The 23,788-nt window shown below is 34.3% G+C and overlaps 1 protein-coding gene across 1 annotated transcript in view; it reads left to right on the top strand.

The window, feature by feature from the left end:
- Positions 1-23,788, top strand: part of PRKAA2 (protein kinase AMP-activated catalytic subunit alpha 2) — a 56,405-nt gene that overhangs the window by 16,490 nt on the left and 16,127 nt on the right. Inside the window, exons 2-6 of the mRNA XM_025052070.1 lie at positions 5,910-6,051; positions 18,039-18,132; positions 18,709-18,853; positions 20,541-20,628; positions 21,981-22,205. Coding sequence (XP_024907838.1) covers positions 18,073-18,132; positions 18,709-18,853; positions 20,541-20,628; positions 21,981-22,205 — 518 coding nt within the window. The 5' untranslated portion in view covers positions 5,910-6,051; positions 18,039-18,072. The remainder of the gene's footprint in view (positions 1-5,909; positions 6,052-18,038; positions 18,133-18,708; positions 18,854-20,540; positions 20,629-21,980; positions 22,206-23,788) is intronic.

Consider the following 23,788-nt stretch of genomic DNA (forward strand, 5'->3'; position numbering starts at 1 on the left):
TTTTTCCCCCCTCCATAAACCTAGGGCCAATTTTAAGGTCTCACCCTAAGATTGTTAGAACTACAACAGAAGTCCTTTAACTGGGGCAACAAAGAATATCACCATAGCTGGAAGAGCTATGTCCCTAGCTTCTCAACTTGGAATTTGTGTCCTATTCCTCCCCAGCCCCAATCATTATTATATATTGTATTTAGATTTTATAGTACTTTTAATTTAATAGTATTATTTTAGACTTTGTGTAAAATCTTTCATTGGGTAACCAGAGGATGCAGTATAATGTAATCATTAAGAACCTAGGTATTAGAATCAGACAGACTTGGATTTAAATACTGATTTTGTCTATTACTAGTCATTTTTAATTTCTCTGAGCCTCAGTTTCCTCATCTATAAAACTTTCTCACAGGGATGTTATAGGGTTAAAATGAAAATGTACATAAAATATTTAGCATGCGTGAATACATATAGGTATACACTTGCTAGTTGTCCTTCCCAGCTTTGTGTCCTTCTCAGAATCATTAGCTATCCTTAAATAACCCCCACTGCAAACCACCTGAAGCTTCTACTGAAGTTGTGCATGCTTCTGAGAAAGATCTGGATTACAAGTTAAATCCTATAGCCACTCTGAAGGATGATGCCCATCTCTTTGCAGTCTCTCCTAAGGGATTTAGTGTACATTTTTGTAACCTACATTTTAAGTCATACCATCCCAAGTACACTCTGAAATTTTTAAGAAACTTCTAGTTATGTTCAGTAGTAAGATGATAGACCTGATTTCACTTATATAGGCTAATAATTTCCTGATAGCATAGCACTATGGATGCCATATTTCAATGAGACAGCTTTTCAACTGCCAATTTCAGCTTACAAATTTTGTACCTAGGTCAAGGACTTTGTATAGGCATAAGGAATACCACATGTAGCTACTGGTCCTGTGGAGCATAGGAAATTAAACATTCTTTTTGTGGGCTGAAGCTTTCCCTTTTTTGACATAGTTCAAATTATTATACAGTATGTCTGTAAACTTTACAGCAGGACATTATGACAACTTTGTTTTGTTTTAGCTCAGGCCAGACATTATATTTTTAATTGTTCCCTTTCTTTGTTTTATTAGCTATAATAATAATCTAAATCATATAAAAATTGAATGAGGAAGTATTGTGTGTAAATTAAGGAATAATGTATAGGAAGATAAGTGTTTCAAGTTATACTTTATAAGATTATAGGGTCTGTGCTTGTAAAAAATGCTAGATTTCATAGGGAATACCATTGGAAATTTGAAAAATTATAGTTTTATCTTCAAGCAAAACAATCATGTATTTACAACCACATAATATAGCTATGTGAAGTCCTGCATCTTGTTTATGAAGAAGAATGTGCCAGAGCTGGAAAGTATCCAGAAACTACAACTAAAATCATCAAGAAGCTAGAGTGGCTTAAAATACCCTTCTGTGTGGAATGATGTTTGGGGATATAATTAGAAAAATCTTAGAGTTGGAAGGGAAATTAGGCTCAATGTAGTTCAGCCTGTTAGTTAATGCATTAATTTATCTTATCGTAATCCTGACAAATGGCTGAGTTTCTGCTCTTTGAATATTGAACAATGCACACTGCTGGATTTTTAAATCTTCACTCTGACACTTCATAACTCAGTGACTGTGGGCGAATTCTTAAAAGTATGTTACATTTATCTGTAAATGGTAGAAATCTTCAAAATAAGAGTGGCCTAAATAAGGTAGTATTTTGCTTAAGACTGTTGTCAGTCCTGTTGGTGTCAGAAGCATGGGCTTCTCTCTCCTGTTGTTCTCACCTGCCTAACCTTGTCCTCAAGGTACAGGATGATGGCTTTGGGATTCCAGGCTTAAGGGGAAAGGTACATCCCAAGTGCCTAGTATAGTGCTTACCATAGTAGGCATTCATTAAGTAGTTGTTCCATGGATGAATGTCCCTTATTGCTCCTGTCAGAATAGGTATTGATCTGGATACATATATATGTGATAAATTGTGGCAAATTTGTCCATCCTTGGTGTTTTTTAATGTTCTCATCATTGTTCTCCCTTTACAGATAAGGTGTCCTTAACAGTTTTCAGATAGATTTAATACCATACAGAACTTATTTTAGTAGCTTTATTGCTGGTGCCTCCCCCCTGCCCCCCACCCCCTGACAACACACTAAATGAGAGGCCTGTTAAACCTCTCTTTTCATGTGTCTTTGATCAATACAGTCCAGGCATGTTGAAGGTACTCAGTAAATGTTTTTAGATTACATAAATAAATAGGAATAAAAGTTTGATGAATGCAAGCCTTTTCTTTCAGTTACTTCCCTAAAAAAGTTTATGGCTGTAATACACATAGAAATTCTTGATCTTAAATCTGTTTATATTACAAGAGTTTTAGGAATATTCATTCAGCATTCAGCTGGCATGTGATTATGAGACAACTATTTGGTATTATTATAACTAAGTACTAATTCACTTAACAGGTTATTAGAGAATAGAGGTTAATATAGTTCAGTGAAATGAGGGAGCATTTTTAGCCCGTTTGATTCCTGACTTTATGTATCCATTTAGCTTATCAGGTGCTTAACTTTCAAAGGATAATGCCATTTCTTTTCCATTGTTTCATGGGGAAAATTTTCTTTCAGGTATAAAGATAAATGAGTCACTATTTCCTCAGATATAGATAAAGTAATACCATTTAAAAATTTAAATAAATTTTTTAGCTCGATGATGTATTATTTACAAAATTCTAAGATATTTAAAGTATATATCATGATGATTTGATATACTTATACATTGTGAAAGAATTCCTCCCATCTAAGTAATTAACACTTCCATCGTAACACACACACACACACACACACACACACACACACACACTTTCTTTTTTTTGGTGAGAATATTTTAGTTCTAATCTCTTAGCAAATTTCAGTTATATAATACAGTGTTATCAACTATAGTCACCATGGTATACATTAGATCCTTAGATCTTATTTATCTTATAGCTGAAAGTTTATGCCCTTTTACAAACCTCTCTTTATTTTCCCCACCCCATAGCCCCTAGTAACCACTTTTCTACTCTCTGTTTCTATGAGTTTGACTTTTCTTTTTCCTTAAGATTCCACATGTAAGTGATAACATGTATACTTGTCTTTCTCTGGCTTATTTTACTTAGTAGAATGCCCTCAAGGTTCATCCATATTGTCGCAAATAGGGTTTGCTTTCTCAAGACTGAATAATAGTCCATTGTATATGTATATACCACATCTTTATTTATTCATTGATGGACCTTTAGGTAGTTTTCATATCTTGGCTGTTGTGAATAATGCTGCAATAAATATGGGAGTACAGATATTTCTTTGATATCTTATTTTTATTTTCTTTCAATAGATTCCAGAGTGGAATTGCCGGATCATATGTTAGATCTATTTTTAATTTTTTGAGGAACCGCCATACTGTTTTCCATAGTGGCTGTACCAATTTACTTTCTCACAGTGTATGAGGGTTCCCTTTTCTCTACATCCTCTGCTTCTGAACTGGAGTCCGACAGTTTGAGATCACATGTTATGCTACTTACTTACTGACTGTGGCACCTTGGATGGGTAGTTTAACTTCTCTGTGCCTCAAGTTTCTCATCTGTAGAGTGGAGGATAATAATACTTTATAAGAGTTGTGGGGTTGAGTGAGCAGGACATTTAACACTTAGAATAATGCTTAGTACATAATAAACAATAAAGGTCATTGTCACCACTCATTGTTATTAACATATTTGTCAAAATAATTTGACTCCAAGAAATACTTAGGAGAAAATGTCATTTGACTCCTTGGTTTCTAGCATATAGGGAGTGTGCCACCAAGTGAAATAAAGGACACAGGTTTGGCGGGGGAAGAGGAGGAGAATGCTGAGTTTAGTTTTGAACATACTGAATTTGAAGTGGTTGTGGGATGCTCATCTTGAAATATATGAATTTGAAGAAGTAGGCAGAATCATTGGCATATAGGTGGTAATTAAGACTATGAAAGATAATGAGATAACTTCGGGCCTAGGTAAGAAACCTTGGGACACTAACCTTTACAGACAGGTGGAGGCCATAGAGGAGACCATCTGAGTGTTAGTAGGAGAACTAGGAGTGAGCAGTGCCACCAAAATGTGAGAGTGGTCAGTGTGTCCAGTGCAACAGAGGTTATAGTTGGCCCTTGGATAACATGGGGGTTAGGGGTACTGATCTCCTGCAAAGTTGAAAATCCACATATAACTTTTGACTCCCCCAAAACTTAACTACCAATAGCCTACTGATGAAGCCTTACCAATAACATAGTCATTTAACATATTCTGTATGTTATATGTATTATATACTGTATTCTTACAATAAAGTAGCCAGAGAAAAGAAAATGTCCTTAAAATCATAAGGAAGTATTTATTGAAAAAAAAACCCACATATAAGTGGACTTACGCAGTTCAAACCCATGTTGTTCAAGGGTCAGGTGTACAGTAATCTGAGAACAGAAAAGTATACATGGCTTGATAATGAGTCTTTTGTGATCCTTTGGTTTTAGTGGAGGAGTGGAGGCAGAAGCCAGATGGCAGTGAATTTAGGGATAGTGATAAAGGAGAAAGAGAAGACTAATATAGACTACTGTTTTGAGAAATTTTGATGAGCTAGATGTTGGAAACTAGAGGAAAATATAGGGTAAATTGGGGGAAGGATGGAGTGTTGATAGGCTGAGCAGAAGCAACTGTTAGAAAATAAAAAGGTCAACTATAAGAGTGTAGAAAAGGTGGGTTCCAGGGCACAAGTTGATAAGACTGGCTTTGAATGGGAGGAGGGCCAAAACATCTCTAAGACTGGAGAAAAAGCAGGGTGTGGATATACCTAAGCCTTGAAGACATAGGAAATCATTCCTAATGACTGCATTTTTTACCAAAGAAATGGAAGGGGAATTTGTCTGCCAAAAGGGTTAAGGGTTGAATAGGTGTTGTGAGGAGATTGGCGAAAGCTTAGAATAGCAATCGAGGGAAATAGGAGATGGGGGCTAAAACTTTTGTTTCGCAATTGAGGGTTTTTTATCTGAACAGTACTTAAGTATATCACTAGTAGTGTGGGTACTATTAATGTGTCATATGAAAGGGGAAAGACTATTGTTTCATTTAACACGTATATTTAGCGTCTAGTATATACAGATCACTGTGCTATGTACTTTTTGGGAGGTTCAGATGAATACTTACTGTTTCATTCAAGAACGGTATGGACTAATAACTTATGTTATATGACTTATTAAAACCACAAGTATTTATAATAGCTTAAAAATGATAAATGACACATGAGCTTTATAAACATACTGTGAGGGTTGAAAAGAGTAGAGAATCCATTAAATAGGGGAAGAAACAACATACATTGGATTTCTTCTGATGGGGGAGGCTTTATGGAAAAGGCCTAAAAAAGGGCTACATGTGAATTTTATATTGTAATAGTAATGAAACTAGTTATGAGTTTTTAATTTATTATAGCAATCATATATTCTTCTCTAATATAATGACTGGCATTAACCAGAAATAAAACAAAGCAAATTCTGTTCTGTCCAAAAGATGTTCCAAATTTGATTATATTTTTATGTAGGAATATGAATTCACTAATCCTTTCCACAGATATTTAATGAACATTTCTGTGCTAGGAGCTGAGGATACAGAGGAAACTAAGATACAGTTTCTGTCCTCAAGAAGTGCATACTCTAGTAAAAGAGACAGATGTGAAAAGAGATAACTTCAGTTATCAGAGATAAAACAAGTTATTATACAATAAATGATATAAAAGTGGTATATGTAAGTAAAAAAAAGTGGGAGTTACAGTGTAAAGAAGCATGAATACATGATTATGTTGCTATGACAGCAGTTTTTTTTCCTTTTTTCTTTAGTTGGAGAACATCAGTTGACAGGCCATAAAGTGGCAGTTAAAATCTTAAATAGACAGAAGATTCGCAGTTTAGATGTTGTTGGAAAAATAAAACGGGAAATTCAAAATCTAAAACTCTTTCGTCATCCTCATATTATCAAACTGTAAGTATTTTTGTACCTGATAATACAAAGGAGAACTGTCTTGAAATATTTATGAATTTATAAATAATTATATTTAGTTAACCTTGTATAAAAATATTCTTTTTCATATTTATATTCAACAAGTGTTAATTTGTTTAACCTCTGTCAGTCCTTCTTTGCATACTTTTGGTTTAGCATTAAAAGTTAATTGTTTTGAAATTGAGGAGTGCAGCCTTAAAAGGTGACTCTTATTTCTAGTATTCATTTTAAAGTTCATTTAGGACTTTGATATTCCTAGATTCATTTTGTAATTTTTTCTATTCAGTTTTCATTAACATACCAATATGGGTATTTTCTTTTTGGAAAAGGTAGAAAGTAACTGTTAAAGATTATCCACCATATGAAATTCCTTACAAAACTGCAACTGTTACTTTAATTACTGATAGTAAACTCCTAGGAAGGCAAATGGATTTTGGGAGGGATAAGACAAATTATAAACTTAAAAAAATAAGTAAATATTAGAGATTAATAAATAAGCTAATTAATAAAATTGGAAGTTAATTTAAAATCAGCTAGACCCATAGAAAATTGAGAGGTTAAGTATGCAGTAGTTTTCCTTTAAATCAATTGACATTGCAGTTTAATTTTTATTGAGAAAATGTAATACTCCAAACACTGAAAATCGTCTTTTTTTTTTATCTTAAAGCTTGGTTAGAGTTTTATTAAGTAAATATTAATCTTAATGAGTACCTGATAATGATTAGAAACTATATTGAACATTTTGCATATACAATTTCACTTCATCCTCATGATAAGCCTATAAGGTAGGTATTATTATCCTCATTTTATAGATAAGGAAATTGCATATCTAAAGAATATCAGCAGCTTGTCCAAGTTCAAATAGCCAGTAAGTTGCAGAGCTGGTAGTTGAGTTCATATCTCATTACAAACTATATGCTGTTAATATCTACTGTAGTCCTCTAGTCTTTTTCAAAACTGGGAGTTACATAAATTCATTTTAAAGGAAAAATTAATTTGTGGATACTTGGTTTGACTTAATGTATAGTTATGCACTGCATGACAACGTTTTGGTCAATGATGGATCGCATATACAACATAGGTTTCATGAGATTATAATGGAGCTGAATTTCTTATAAGAAATGGAAAGATATGTGGTTCGGGAGGAATATATATTTTTTCTGATAGGAGCAGTTTTGTGGGCTTGGCAATAAATTCCCTCTAAGTCACAGCACCTCAATTTTGAGTGTACCGATTATACCCAAATCAGTCAGCCACAGACCTGTCTCCCAGTGACACATATTCAGAGGGTGCTACATCCTTCCCAGATATAGCTTGATGGCCTTCAGAGTATTTTGCTGTAAATTATTTTGTCGAGGACCCAAGATCCCTAGCCTTTTTGGCACCAGGTGTTCCTATGAGAATTTAATGCCTGATAATCTGCGGTGGAGCTGAGGCAGTGATGCTGGTGCTGGGGAGCAGCTGCAAAAACAGATGAATCTTCACTTGCTTGCCCACCACTCATCTCCTGCTGTGCAGCCCAGTTTCTAACAGGCCAGGACTGGTACTGGTCCACTGCCTGGGACTGGGTACCCCTGCTGTGCAAGGACACATCCACCGGAGCTGCCTTAACAAGTATTAAGTGCCCCTGCCACTTCAGTAAAAGCTTTCAGTGGTAGTGTGGAACCAGCCTGTTCCTGTACTTTGGAAATACGTTCAGGTTGTAACGATGTAAAAGATAAGTTTTATTCCATCAATCCAGTGCCAAAGAGAGCCCTTTGTGCTAGATAGGGTCAGTGGAACCAAAAACAAATTTCCAAAGTCAAAATATTAAATTCTCAGTTCTATACCCTCTCCATGTTAAACTCTCTCTTTCTTTACTTTTTTAAAATTTTTATGAATACCATAAAGTTTCTTAATTTGACCATTGTTCCATCATGCAATAGCCAAAACCATATTGCCATGACAATCCCCTATGCTCTTTTCTCTCTTGATCTTGGTTTCTTATTCCTACTGATACCCAGGCCACCTTTTACTCCCTTTTAACAGTCGTTATTATGGTGACCTATGCTTTACCCCACCAAGTTTTTCCCTCGATATTTCCGGTCAGTGTGTCCCACATTTCTGTTCATTGGATCAGCATTGACAGCTTCGATGTTCTATTTCTGACCCTGTTGGAAGGGAGCAAGGGCAGAGCCTGCTGGACAGTGTTTATAAAGTCTTTAGTAGTAACTGTAATGTACAAGGCTTCATTTTCACTCACCACTCATTTACTGATACACCCAGGGCATCTTCCAGTCCTGCAGGCTCCATTCATGTTAAGCACCCTATATAGGTGTACCATTTGAAAAAAACCTTTTATATCATATTTTTACTGTACCTTTTCTGCGTTTAGATACACAACTAGTTATCACTGTGTTATAATTGCTTGCCTACAATATTCAATGCAGGAACATGCTATTATAGGTTTGTAGCCTAGGAGCAATAGGCTATACCATATAGCCTAGGTGTGTTGTAGGCTATGCCATCTAGGTTTGCTTTAAGTTTACTCTCTGATGTTCACATAATGACGAAATTGCCTAATGACATTCTCAGAATGTATCCTTGTGTTAAACAGCACGTGACTGTGCTGTTACTTAAGTATACAGAAACAAAGGACTAAATATAAACTCTGTATGCATATAGCTTGGGCACAGTTATGAAACCAAAATAAGTTGACAATTTAGATACAAATAAGACAAGTCAATGAAATTCAAAGTAGTATCTGTAGTGTAACGTAACAAATAATGGTGTTTTGCAAAAACCAAATCACTGTTAGTTTAATAGTAGAACTAGTAGAAGGAGGCCCAATATTATATATTTTGATTCAAATAATATTGTTGCAGAGAAAGCCTGTAAGTATACTCTAAAAAGTATATAATTATACTCTAAAAAAACCAGGGTTAATATCTTTGAGTCTTTGCTAGTTCATTATAATCAGAAATTATATTTAGCCCGAACCTTGTAAGTAAGCAGCCTTTGGATGTTGTTGTTAACGAAGACAAACAGATAACCCTGTTTATACCTCATGACAAGGCTAGCATAATAGCTGCGGTGGGTGAATAATGCCCCCTTCCCCAAGATGTCCTAGTCCTCAGACCCTGTGAATATGTTACATTACCTGGCAAGGGAGAATTAAGGTTATAGATGGATTTATGGTTGCTAGTTAGCTGATCTTAAAAATAGATTTTCCTCAGTTTTTTAGGTTTGCCCAGTGTAATCACCATGGTCCTTAACCATGGAAGAGGGAGTCAAAAAGTCAGTGAAAGAGATTTCAGGGTAGAAGCAAGGTCAGAGTGATAAGATGTGAGAAGGACTCACCTGACTTTTGCTGGCTTTGAAGATGAAGGAAGGGCGATGTGAACCAAGGAATGTAGGTGGTCTCTAAAAGTTGGAAAATACAAAGAAATGGATTCCCCCCTTGAACCTCCAGAATGCAGTGCAGCCCTGCTGACACCTTCATTTTAGCCCAGTGAGACATGTGCCACACTATAAAACTATAGCCTATAAAACTATAAGAAAATACATTTTTGTTGTTTTAAGCAACTAGGTTTGAAATATGGCAGCAATAAGAAACTAGTGCAATAGCATTCTTGAAACCCTTAAATGAGTGGCTGATCCAGTTATTGCTGGAATTTGGAACATGCATGCAGTCTTTACTATCACTTGCTATATTTATTGCTAGTGAACTATTGCAAATTGATGTGTTCATTGATGGTACCCATTCAGTGCATCTCACTAACAGCCTGAATGTGTCACTGACTGTTCAGAGAAGGCTTTTTTGGGTTTGGCAGGCTATTGGGTAACCTGTGATGACTCAATTCTCAATCATTAGTGTGAAAGCTTCATTCTAACAGTAAGCTTTAGTGTCATTTGATCTTCACTTGAAGTTCACTTGATCATAAACATAAACAAGAAATGAAGCCCCTGAAATTGCATGGTAGTCCTTGATTATAAGATTATCATCTAGGACCTATATTCTAGATGATCCAGAATATGAATATACAGGATTTTTAAGGTTATCATAAATATCAAAATACACCTGTGAGCTTAGAGACTCACTTCTCCTATTATTTGTTTCCTTAACTTTAAAATGGGGATACCTCATGGTGTTATTTGAGGATTAAATGTGTTTGCACTGGTGTAATGCCTAGTGTTTGATGTGCATTATTGACCCAAAGCAGGAGTTGGCAACCTACAAGCTGACTGCAGTCCTTTTTCATGATTTTGAATAGTTTTCAGTTATCTGAAATAGTTCATATCTGACTGTGACTCCATGTTAGTAATGACTATTCTAGTTATTGAGTGACTTCTAAGCTAAGTATCTTTGCTCTTTCTTACTGAGTGGTGACTTCCTATAAGAAGAGAAAGCTGGGAAGCCAGACTAAAAGTATAACATGCCAAAGTGAGAGTGGGGAAGAGAGCGATCTCTATATATTTACCTTATTCTTTGGCTTCATCACTTAGAATACCAACCCTGAAAGACTCCAAGGGAATTTTGCACATTTAGGGTATGGGTCCTAGCTCCTGTGCTGTTCTTACAAACAGAAATCAGATTTTGTCAGAAGTTGCAGTTGTCATGAGGATTTATTTTTGATGTCATGTCTACCAGTGTTTTCTTTTCTCAATTTCTACAATTATTTATAATTGTTTAATTTTGGTTTGACTATCTCATTCGGGTTTAGAATTATTTAATTATTTGCTATTTTGTTGGTTGAAGGAGTTATAGAATGTTAGCAGGGTTAGTCAGAAAGTAATTGGCAGAGGGAAATTTGATCTTCAAAGCTTCTGGCTTCCAGCCTGGAACTTATTTAATCCATTCAGCTACATTGCCTCTTAAATTGTTGATCAAAATAAATTAAAAAAAAAAAAGCACTCATGTATTCTTAAGAACAAGCTTATTGATACAACTCCTGTTAGTGTTAGTGATTTAAACAGGGAGAGAGACCTGATCCTTTCAGTGGTTTTGTTTGTTTTGTACAGTCTTGGACTAGCTGCCAAGAATAGTTTCCTTGTTACAGAATGGGCCTCTAGAATTAGCAAGAAAGTTTAAAAACTAAATACCAAGAAAGAAGGCTGTTTATTGCACAATTCTCTATTAACTCAAATTGGGAAAAAAAACAACAAAAAAAAAACCCACTGGGAGAAAATTATGAATAGTAAGCAAGATTGAAAGGAAACTCCAAACTTTCCCATGAACGAGAATTTGTTCAATTAATCTTTGTCCTTGTATTTCTTTCCCCCTAGTTCTTAGGGAAACTCTCTTTTAATTGGTCCAAAGATCAACACCTAATTTGGCAGAGATGCTTTTTGCCTGTATGCTTTTTTTTTAGTTTTTATCTTATTCATCCGGGGACATTGTTCACCACCACCACCTCGAACTGTTGTAGTCTTTAGGTTTCTATGACATTACAGTCTTGTTTTTTTTTTTAGTTCTTGCCTCTTCTTAAGATTTTCTTTCATGGGCCTCTCTATTTGCCTGGCCATTAAATACTGATGTATTTTAGTATTCTCATCTATTGTAATCTTCTTAGTAAACCCTTTTTGGTGTTATATGTCACTTGTGTGCTAAAGAGTTCCAAATCTATGTTTCTGGGCCATTATTTTTCCTGAATTCTAAACACATTTATCAGTTGGTTTATTGGATGATTCTATTCTGAAGTTACAGCCATCTGAAACTAAGTCGAACTTGTCTTTCTCTCCCAAACTTACTCCTTTATTACCCTCTTTTTTTTTTTTTTAAATGAAAGTAGCATTCATGTAATTTTCTAAGCCTAAAACTTGGGCATCATCCTTAATAGCTTTTTTGTCACCCCTTAGATATAATTAATCATTAAGGTAGCATAAAATAACATTTCTGTAATTTTCTAAGCCTAAAACTTGGGCATCATCCTTAATAGCTTTTTTGTCACCCCTTAGATATAATTAATCATTAAGGTTTGTAACTCTTTTTCCTAAGTGTGTCCCATGGATCCATCCATTTCTCTCTGCTTACCATATTCTCTTGCTTATTGTACTTCAACTGTTAACCGTGCTTGGAAAACTTTACCCACATCTCCCTTTCCCTAGGCTTCCAATTCTAACTTGTCATTTAGGTCTCAGCTTTTAAAAACAATAATCTTTAGAAAACCTACTTTATTCCTTAAAACTGGGTTAGGGTTTCATCCTCTCTGCTTCCATAGCACCCACCATTCAGCTTTTCCAAAGGCATTGACATTATGTCATAGCTGTTCATTTTCTTATTACTATTTTCCATAAGACTGGATTCTTTAAGATCAGGAACTATTTTCTTTTAGTTAATGAATTTTTATTGAGTAGCTACACTCTGATGGGTACTGTTCTAGGTATTGGGGATACAATGGTGAAAGATAGACAAAGTCTCTGCTCTTCTGGAGTTTATGTGTTAGCAGTATCTAGCAGATCTAGATAGTAAGTAAACAAATGAATAAGATGATTTTAGGCTGTGATAAGTGCTAAGAGGAGAATGAAACATGGTGGTATCAAAGACTCTGTGACTAGGAAGAGAGGAAGTGCTAATTTAGATTAGATTCTGGGGAAGGCCTCACTGAGGAGGTAAAGTTTGAGCTGAGACCTAAAGGATGATAAAGATCCAGCTATTTGAAGATCTGGGTATAGTGTTCTCAAAGCAAGGAGAACAGCAACCCCAAAGGGGTGAAACAAATTTCAGGTGTTGTAGGAAAAAGATTTTTGTAATGTCGGGAGTGGAGTGAGGGGAAGAGAGGTGGTTTATGAGATGGTAGAGGAGAAACGGACCAGTTACCGTAGTCTTGAAGGCCCTGCTAGGAGGTTTGGATTTTGTTCTAAATGAGAATCTTTCGGAGAGTTAGAGGAATGACATGGTGTAGAATGAGTATGGAGACAGAAGTAGAATCAGAAAGACCAGAAAGACCTATCATTATAGGCCAGCTGAGAGATTATGGAGGCTTTAACTAAAGTAATAGTCTAGATTTGTGCTATCCAATACGGTAGTCACTAGCCACATGTGACATAAATTTAAATTAATTAAAATTAAAAATTTAGTTCTCTGGTCACAATAGCCACATTTCAAATACTTAATAGCCACATGTAGCTAATGGCTATTGTATGGGACAGAGGAAATGTAAAACATTTCTGTCATTGCAGAAAGTTTTATTCAACAGCACCGGTCTAGATGGAGAAAAATTGATGGATTCAATATATGTATTTTGGAAGTAGAACTAAAGAATTACTGAGAAAAAAGAGTAAGGAATCCTTTCTAAAAACTTTTCTCTGAGCAACTAGGATTTTGGGTTTTGGCCTGGGTGACTAAGTGGTGTTAATAATACCATTTCCTGAGATAGGAAGAGTGGAGGAGAATCACATTGGGTTATGAACATTAAGGGTACTGTTTCAGCTATGTTAAGAATCCCTTTAGACATCCAAATGGAGATGTCAAATAACATCTTTATCTCCCTAGCACCTAGCACCATAGTAGGTGTTAGATAATTAGTTGTAGCATGTATAAAGAGGTAACATTTAAACAAGGTCCTTGATAAGCAAGAGCAGAAAAATGAAAGTGTAAAGATTATGGTGTATTGGGAACACACACAGTCTGGTTTGTCTGATGCACAGAGTATGTGTAAAGAAATGGAGGAAAATAAAGCTAGAAAGTTAGCTTGTTGATCCATACATTCAACCAATGGCACCATTTAGGCATTGGGGATATATCAGCAAACAAAAAAAGGTCAACAAAATCTCTGCTATTATGGAACTTATATTTGTGTGTTTTTTTGGGGGGGGGCAGTGAGGAGATAGATAATAAACCTCTATTAGTAAATTATATTGTATATTAGACAGTGTAGAGATGAGGGAATATGCCATGCAGATATCCGGAGGAGGAAAATTAGAAGTAGAGGGAACAGCAAATATAAAGGCTCTGAGGTGGAAATTCCCATAGGCCAGAGCTCAAGGGAACAGAGTGATCTAGGGGGAATTAGAGTAAGAGATGATTTCAGAGACATAGAAGGGAGCCAGATTGTGTAAGCTATTATAGGCCAATGTAAGGATTTTTGCTTTTACTCTGAGTTATTTAACTGTGACTCAGCAACTCCACTCGCAAGTATATATCAGAAAGAAAATCTTGCCATATACAGGAATGTTCACAGCAGCACAATTTATAATAACAAAATTGTAGAAACAATCTAAATATCTTTTAGTGGTAGATTGGATGAATAAATAGCTTCTCCATTAACAGGAGAGTAGAAGAATAAATACGATAGAGTATTATACAATGGTCAAATTGAATAACTATAGGAAAACACAACTATGTGGATGAATCTCAATAATACAAGTCTCCAAATGTTACATATGGAATGATACACTTTTTAAAAGCTAAGAACAATTAAAATAAAAATATACATATGAATATATACTTTACATAAATACGGAGGATAGACATAAACACAAATATGTACATACATAAATCAAACTGTATAAAAGAGAAAACAAGGAAGGATGAACAGGGGATTCAAGATGATGGCTACCTTGCGTGAGGAGAAGCAATAGGCTGGGAAGGGCGACTACTGTACGGTTAGATGGAAGGTATTGTCAAAGTCTTGGCTTTTTGTTTGGGTATGGGTTTATAAGTACTTACATTATTAAAAATAATAATAGAAGACTATTGATGGACCAATAAAGATAAGTACTGTGAACCAAGGATATTGATTTTTTCTTTATAACTGAGTTCTAATTAAAGAAAAATATTCTGTATATATAGCTATATAAATAATATTTTAAAATCTCTATAGACATAACCATCAAAAAGGAATACTCATGAATGTTGATTTTTTGTCTAGCTTTAGAAAGATTTCTTTTTCCATGAGTGTTATATGCTGTCTAAATAGATATTGCCCAAAAATGCACATAATTTGCCCAAACTGGGGAATGCTTAGGGTTTTTTTTTTTTTGCTTAATTAGAAATACTGTTTTTGAAAAGTTTTCAAAAGCACATTAGTTTACTTTTCTGTAATATTAAGAAAATAATGATGAAATGTGTGAATGATTCATGACTGAATTTCTTGTAACACTTCAGTGTAATTATTTTAGAGGGCACAAAAGATTTGGCTTACTCTGGCCAGGCTTAACATGTCCTGAAATTTACCTTTTTCACTAACTTCACCTTTTTCTTAAGACTTTTTTCTTCTAAAAATTATGTTTCCCTTTATCTCCACCTCATTCTGGTTAATTAAAATTTTATTTCTTAAGGTTTTGTTGTAATTTTGCTATAATTTTTCAGTCTCAGATTATTCTGGTTTTGACTCTAAGCTGCTCACATTATTTAAAGGTGCTATTTTACATATTTATTTAAATACCTACTTTGTTATACATACTTCTCTAGGTGCATACTCATTAATCATTGTAACGTATAATTATAAACTGAGATACATGCTCTGAAGTGAAGGGCAATGCTTCTGTGAGAGCAAAAAGGACTCGATCTGGATTTAGGGAGTGACCTTTAAGCTGAGATCTAAAAGGTGACTAGTAACAAGTTAAAGGGTGGCATACAGGTCATGGTATAATATACAGTTTAGCAGAAATAACTTATATAAAGGAGTTGCAGCAGGAGGAAATGCAGCATGACTAATGAATAAAAGAAATAGTGTACTGTAGTGGTAGGAATCAAAGGTGACACAAAACTATAGAGATAGTCAGGGGCTTTATTAATACAGGACCTAGGAGCAATAGAAAACTCCTAGGAGATTTCTAATTAGGAATCTCCTGAAGAACAGATTTGTGTTTTGAAAAGAATACTTGTTCAGTTTCTTCCTGGATAGGTTCCACAAGCACAGGGAGGAGCTATTGATCTTACCAAATGCAATAGAAGTGGGTACTCAAATATCAAGTGTGACCATTTAATAGCTTGGTGTCTGACACACAGTAAGTGCTCAGTAATATTAGCTGTGGTTTTCATTGCTCTAGATTGGCCTTTGATGTGGACAGTGGCTGCTGTAGAATTTGAGGTTTCATGAAATAGTTCAATTCAACAATATCTATTTAAGACCTGTGATATACTTGGAGAAATCAGCAGCTAAATATATTAGAATTTCATCCCTTCTTTTCTCTTAGGCCCTAAAGATGTATAGAGCAGACAAGTGGTTGAGAATTCTGTTAATAAATCAGATTAGCCTACAATGAGGTGACATAGTAAGTGCTCCTGCTCTACCCTATTCATTTTATTCAATTAGAGTTTAGTGCCTGTTAGGATGGTTTTTATAGACCCATTTCTTTTAGCGCTCTAAGTAAAATTCCCTTTCCACAGCTCATTTGAGGTACTCTCAACCTTATTCCTCAATTATACTAGTTTATTTTATATAAAGTGGGATTCCCTGTCATTTTTCACCCCAAAGACTAAAGATTGGTACTAGAAGTATTTGTTCTGAAAATCTGTAATCATTTTTAGTACTATAACTTTAATGTTTTACTTTTTTCAAGTGTTTATACATGATGTATCCTCTTAAAATTTATAGTGTGTAGTTATCTCACCAACTTCCTGGCCATTTCCCCCTCACTTTTAATAGGGGATAGTAACCAGAATCACCATCTAGCACACACTTTACTTTGTGCAGATTAATAAAAGGTGCCCCGTCTGGGTGGACTGAATACCAAAAGGTTCCCCTGCTTCTAGCACATCCTGTGTTAAGGTATACTGCTTAAAGGGTGGCATCTGGGCCTTCCACTGGGTACCTTTAAGCCATGCAAAAACTACACAGCTATACTTAGTGGCCCTAAGTAGTAACTCAGTGTAAATTAGAGGTTGCTCATGATCAACCAGATTATAGATAATCCTTTATAAACAAACCTATTTGAAAAAGTAGAATAGTTATTCATTTATATAGGTATTAAGGGCAACCTTCAATTAAAACATTGTTATATTTTTGTTTTAAAGTTTTCACTTTGGTAAAATTGTATGTATGGGGGTAAGTTGTAGTTTTTTAGGAAAAAATTTTATTTTGTCAAATAGAGCTAAGGTTCTTTGTTATTTTTTAATGTGCTCAGCTAGAAACAAACAAATAATAAATTTACACATACATCTAGTTAATTTTTATTATGGAAATTTTTTAATGTATACAAAGTAAATTTTTTAATGTATACAAAGTAAAGTAATGAAGCCTCATGTATCTGTCATTCAGCTTCAACAATTGTCAGTGTATTGCTTTATCTGCTTCCTCCTACTTTTCCCACCCTAAATTATTTTGAAGCAAATCCCAAATATTCTGTTTTTAATCTGTAAACTCTTCAGTCTACTCTGGGATACTTTTTAGAAAATTTTAATAACTTAAGCATAGTTCTGTATAACACCTAAAAAATTAATATTAACTGTCCAATTAGTATTCAAACTTTCTTGTTTCATAAAAGATTTTTTAAAGTTGTTTGTTTGAATCAGAATCAAAATAAGTCTGTACAGTATAATTGGTAATATGACTCTTGAGTTACTCTTAATTTATAGGTTCCCCTTTTTCTTTTTTTCTTGAAGCTTATTTGTTGAAGAAGGATCATTTGTCCACTTCTGGATTTTGTTGATTATATTCTTGTGGTATCATTTAACCTTTCCAAGAGTACTTTTTACTTATGTTTAAATATATGATACCTCATCTCTACAGACTGAAATAAATTTTTGTTTAAATGGAAAAATTAATGCTTTACTTGGTTTTTGAAGAATGAAGGATTTCAAAGATTTTGTAAACATGGCAGGGAGAATTTGGAAGGAAATCCATAAGCCTTAGAAAGTAGTTTAATTTTGTAAAGCTCCATGTTTATGGTTCTCTGATTATTTTGATAAATTACATAATTTGTTGCCACCTTAAAATAATATAAGACACTGAAATATAAAATTGTAGCACGAATAGATATATGAGATGGATTTTGGTTAAAGTAATATATTTTTATTTACTTTTTTTATATTTACAAAAAAGATACCAGGTGATCAGCACTCCAACAGATTTTTTTATGGTAATGGAATATGTGTCTGGTGGTGAATTATTTGACTACATCTGTAAACATGGACGGGTGAGTAATATACTATATCTAGTACAATAAACTCCTAACCTAAAAAAGAGAGAAGTAGTGGGAAATAGCAAACTACAAAGATATTTTCAAAGTTGGGGTTGCTTCTGTAATAATGCTCAACTACACATATAGATTATTAGACATTTTCTTTCTTAAAAAGAACACCTTTTGAAATACTGATCTCAAGAAATATGTTCCATTTAATTGGTAACATGATGCTATGCTTTTCAAAATGCAAAATATGTTCCATAGCTTCATGTGGAAGCTGCAGTTATTTCCTTTCTTAGCACTTTCACATGAGTTCTATTTTAGACTGTTTTACTTGCCGATTCCCCCAAACTTGGGCACATTTAGTAATATTAATTGAAAATTAAATATTACTGCCTAGTAGCAAAAAAAACCTGTTGACTGACGTGTTAACCTTTAATGCAAGTTTTTGGTTTGTCTGATTTGTTAAGAATTCCAACACAATCCTAATTAGCTTATTCGGTTATATTTAGGCTGATTATGAAACTGAAACTCTTGCTATGTAGATGTCCCGAATATTCTTAGTGCAGTTTCTTTTATACTTGATAGGTTGAAGAGATGGAAGCCAGGAGGCTCTTTCAGCAGATCCTGTCTGCCGTGGATTACTGTCATAGGCATATGGTTGTACATCGAGACTTGAAACCAGAAAATGTCTTGTTGGATGCACACATGAATGCCAAGATCGCTGATTTTGGTATGTAACTCCGAGGTTGTTCAGAAACGTACTAACTGCCTTATAAAGTGTGTCGGTAACAGCCCTTAAAAACTAAACTTTCAGTTACAACATTGTAAATCCTGTACCATGAAAAGGGCTTTGTTGCACAGTCTCCACACTAGCTTGTTCTGTTTATTTAAACACACTTTAAAAAAATAATGTAGATACTTCTAGGGAAGTTAGAGGGCTAACATCAAGGTAAAGCCATTCAATCTGCATTTCTTCCTAAGGAAATGAAACATAACTGTTTTTATGTGGAGACCACAAACTCCTTTGAAAATCTAATGAAAATATGGGCACTTTCTTTGATGAATGCACCTAAACAGAGGTACATGAAAATTCGCATGCAGTTTTGGAGCTTTATAGCTCTTCTGAATTGATAGGTACAGTGTCAGTGGATCTCAGAGTCACATCTAACAACTTGATAGGAGTTTTTTGTCAGGGATAAAAGGAAAGATATAATTTTATAGATCACTTTCTCAAGTAAATGTACCTGGAGAAGGGTGCCATAGTAGGGCGTTTGGGAAAAGGATTAGGAAGTGAGAGATGATAGAAAGCGAGAGAGGAGGGTGCCAGAGTTCAGCATTGCTTATTTAAAATTTCTGTCAGTACTTTGTCTTTGGTCTAAAACCAGGAAACAAGTTTCCTTATTCCTCTTCCTTCTCTAAATCAGGGGTCCCCAACCCCCAGGCCACGGACCTCTACTGGGCTGCACAGCAGGAGGTGAGCAGCAGGCGAGCTAGTGAAGCTTCATCTGTTTTTGCAGCCTCTCCCCAGTGATAGCATCTCCGCCTCAGCTCCACCTCAGTATCATCAGGCATTAGATTCTCATAGGAGCACCAGTCTCTGGTGCCAAAAGATTGAGGACTGCTGCTCTAAATCACAAAACTCATTTAGTACTATAGTTAAATAGAGTTTTGGTTCAGTCGATTATTTTTTCTGTGTTGAATTAAAGCTTTCCAAATTAAAAACTTTTGAAACATAACCTTTATCAATTGTAGCCTAATTTCTACTTAGAGATTCTTTAAAAAGTCTTTGGAATAGCATAAAAAATAATAGTCTCTATTTTATTCTTTCAACTGTAGAAATGGGTAAATAATATTTTGATGCGTTTATGCTTGAAAAAATTGATATAATTTAGAATAACTCATATTTGTGAAGTGAATCAACATTTTTATTTAGAAGAGGAATTTAATTCCAATCATGTGTGATGCATTTTAGCTTTTTTGTCATAGTGTAACAGCTCTCTGAAATGGTCTCTTTCTAGTCTAACAGATGCTTTCCACTGCTTTTTTTAACAATTAAAAATATGATTTATGGCATATTAAAGAGTTGACATTTCTCCTCATGTATTTGTATCTACTTTTAAAAAAAATCTACTTATTTTTATTATGGTGACATTGGTTAACAAAATCCATTGTTTCAGGTGTACAATTTAACAGAAAGGCATACACACACACACATCATTGTGTGATTACCGCCCATAGTTAGATTTCTTTCTTTCACTACATAATTGACCCTTTTTACTCCATCTACCTCCCCCTATTCCATTCCCCACTACCTTCTGGTAACCGCTAGTCTATTGTCCAGTCCATGAGTCTCTGTTTGTTTGTGTATCTATTTTAAAAAATATCTAGCACCACGTAAACTTTACACTTATTTTCAGGGTTATCTAATATGATGTCAGATGGTGAATTTCTGCGAACTAGTTGTGGATCTCCAAATTATGCTGCACCTGAAGTAATCTCAGGCAGGTAATTATATATCAGTAAAGAGAAAGCTTTTTGTAATATTTTTCTCATTGATAACATTTCATTATAATATATTCTCTTTGGAAGACAAAGATTTTTAAGACAGTAGAAATAGCTGTCCCTTTAATTTTTTCATTGTTGAATAGATAATAGTTATAGTAAACAAATTTTTAAACATTTAATTTAGATTTTGTTATGAATGTGCTGTTCCTTAAAAAATGACTGAAATAAATCTTGATTTTTATTTTAGAGAAGTGCAGATAAATATTTACTGAATTTAAGCTAGTGTCATTATTTGCATATCAGACATGAGCCTTTAATAAAATTTTACCTATTCTTTTATAAAATACACAAGTTTTTTGCTTTTTTGAAGAATGAGTTTTGAAGAATTAAACTACACAAGTGGAGATTGTGTAATTACTCACATAGATTATTCATTCATACATTTTTAGAATGTTTATACAGATTGCAATGATAAATGCCAGTCTTCTTCAGTGACCCATGTCTGATTTTAAAAATTAAGAGAATTCTGTGAGAGAAAAAATAGAAAAGGTATTATCGTAGGAGCAGATTTAGGAGTTTGGACAATACAACCAACAGTGTAAATGATGAACAGCAATTTTTATTTAAATGTAATATATTCTTTTAATTGGAATTATGGAGATTTACTTTTTTACCTCAGACTCAGGTTTGAGTTTGATAATGTGCTATCAGGGGAATTTTAATACTGTAGATAGGTGAAAGAAAAAAGAATAACCTTCTAAATACAGGTTTTCTGGAGCAAAGCTAATCTTAGTTCCATGAGCTAGCAAGTGATTAGAATGAAAGTAGTAGGTACTCAGGATAATGTGATACAGGATAAATACTGTCAATGAGATTGCCACAGGACTAATTAGGCACTTTACTGTTTCAAATATTCTTTAAAGTAGGTGTGCCAGGGCTGAAATTATGTGCATTTTCTTTCTTGTGATTGTTTTATGGTAAGAAGATTTAGCCTATGTACTATATAGTATTCTTTTTTCTTCAAGTTAATTGTCATCTACTTTGATGTTTCTATCAAAAATCAACCATAAAAAATTTTATATTTTTAAATTAATAAGTTCAGTTAAATGAGTGTGTGCCCTCCAAAAATACCATTTTATCTTGGAAAACTTGAATAGTATTTGATTAGACTGATTAATTATTCTCTATGGGGAATAACCACTGAGACTTGGGGTGTGGCCATGGACTTCATTAAAGACCTTGGAAAGTGTTATATTCCAAGTGCATATTGTGTATATGTAGAAGTAGGGGTCATGTAAATGCGAAAAAGTGACACTTGCATTTCAGGTTTGTGTTGTCATCTTTTTTCTTAGATTGTATGCAGGTCCTGAAGTTGATATCTGGAGCTGTGGTGTTATTTTATATGCTCTTCTTTGTGGCACCCTCCCATTTGATGATGAGCATGTACCTACATTATTTAAGAAGATCCGAGGGGGTGTTTTTTATATCCCAGAGTATCTGAATCGTTCTGTTGCCACTCTCCTGATGCATATGCTGCAGGTCGACCCCCTGAAACGAGCAACTATCAAAGACATAAGGTGAATATGTTTTTTGTTACTGCTATGTACATATTCTAGTATTAGTAATAGTATCACCAATTAAATGTTTTATACAAATTTTACTTTTCTTATTACACAAACCTGATCATGTCACTCATCTTTTAAATATTTCAAATTGTTTCCCAGATTTTTAGCTTAGGTAGCAAAGCATACAAGGTCCTCGATAGAAAGGCTGTACTTAACTTCTGAAGTCTCATTTCCTGCACTCATTTACCACATCCCTTATACCAGCTCTTCAGCCGCACCGAATTTTTCCTTGTTCCTCAAATATATTTTATGTCTTCATATCTCTGTTTATATTATTCCATTTGTCTCTGCTGCCCTATTTGACCTGATAGATTTCCATTCATCCTTTAAAATTCTCCTCACATATCACCTTCCTTGTGAAATCACTTCTAATTTCTCTAGGCAATGTTAGCTGCTTCCATTTCTGTGATTTCCACATTTACTTCATGCTTTTAGTTTTTCATTCTCAGTGTATGTAGCTATTTCTCAGTGTGTCTTTCTTTTCGTTAAATTGTAACTAAATAAGGATAGAGAGAATGTCTTCCTGATCTTTGTATATGCAGTGCTAGAAGGCCTAAGAATATAATAAATGCCCAGAAAGTATTTGAATAAAATTCAAATAGAAAAACAGGGTGAGATTTATGTATTTTACATAAGGTCGATGAAATAAAGAATAAAAGATTTGTTAAGATTTTTCGAATCCAAAAATAGCTACTAGTAGGTTTGCTGTGAAGAATATCTAGTTATGTGAGAAACTTTGGAAAGTATGGTTGCTGGTGCTACTGTGAATATGACCTTTATGTAGCACACACAAGTCAAGATACTTCATTGCTTTCTACTTTTTACTTATCAAGTCATGTTTCTTAGAGGGTTTTTGTTGTTGTTGCTGTTCTTACCTAACATTTCGTCAGATATTTGCTTACAAACACATTCTTTTGACATCTTTCCAGAATCCTCCTCCTTCTCTTCACAAGCCAGAACGACTATTTAGAGACCTGTGACTCTTGTAATATTTAAATGATGGCCGAGGTAGTTGTTTACGTGATTGTTACTGATCTCTTGCAAGAAAAGACTGATTCTTTTTGCATTCCTGTACTGTTTTCTTCTCCCAGTCTTTCTTCAGTGTTCCAGGCTTCGTGCATAAAAATGTAAAATTGTAAATTAGCACCAGATTTAGTTATGGAAATGAACTTAGCAGAAAAAGCACCTTTTGTGTTCATAATTCTTTAGAATATATAGTTTATTTAATTGGCTTTTCCTTGGAAAGAAAATTAGATATGCTGATATGTACATGTATCTGTCAGCACATACATTTAGAAAAGTATTGATTCTGTTATTTAAAATAGGTGCTTGTATACGTACAGGCTTTAGAAGAAAAATGTAAATAAAAGTTTACTAGGCTAAGTTAATTTATACATACGTAGGTGGTATAAAATAGTGGCATTCGTTTCTGTACTTAATATAATAACTTCAATTAGTAGTTTTCACCATTTTTTTTAAATCTAAACTTGGTTTTTTAGTATTTGGGAATTCTTTATTCAATAAAATACAGTTCA

This window comes from Pteropus alecto, unplaced genomic scaffold (genome assembly GCF_000325575.1).
Source record: "Pteropus alecto unplaced genomic scaffold, ASM32557v1 scaffold25, whole genome shotgun sequence".
Lineage (NCBI taxonomy): Eukaryota > Metazoa > Chordata > Mammalia > Chiroptera > Pteropodidae > Pteropus > Pteropus alecto.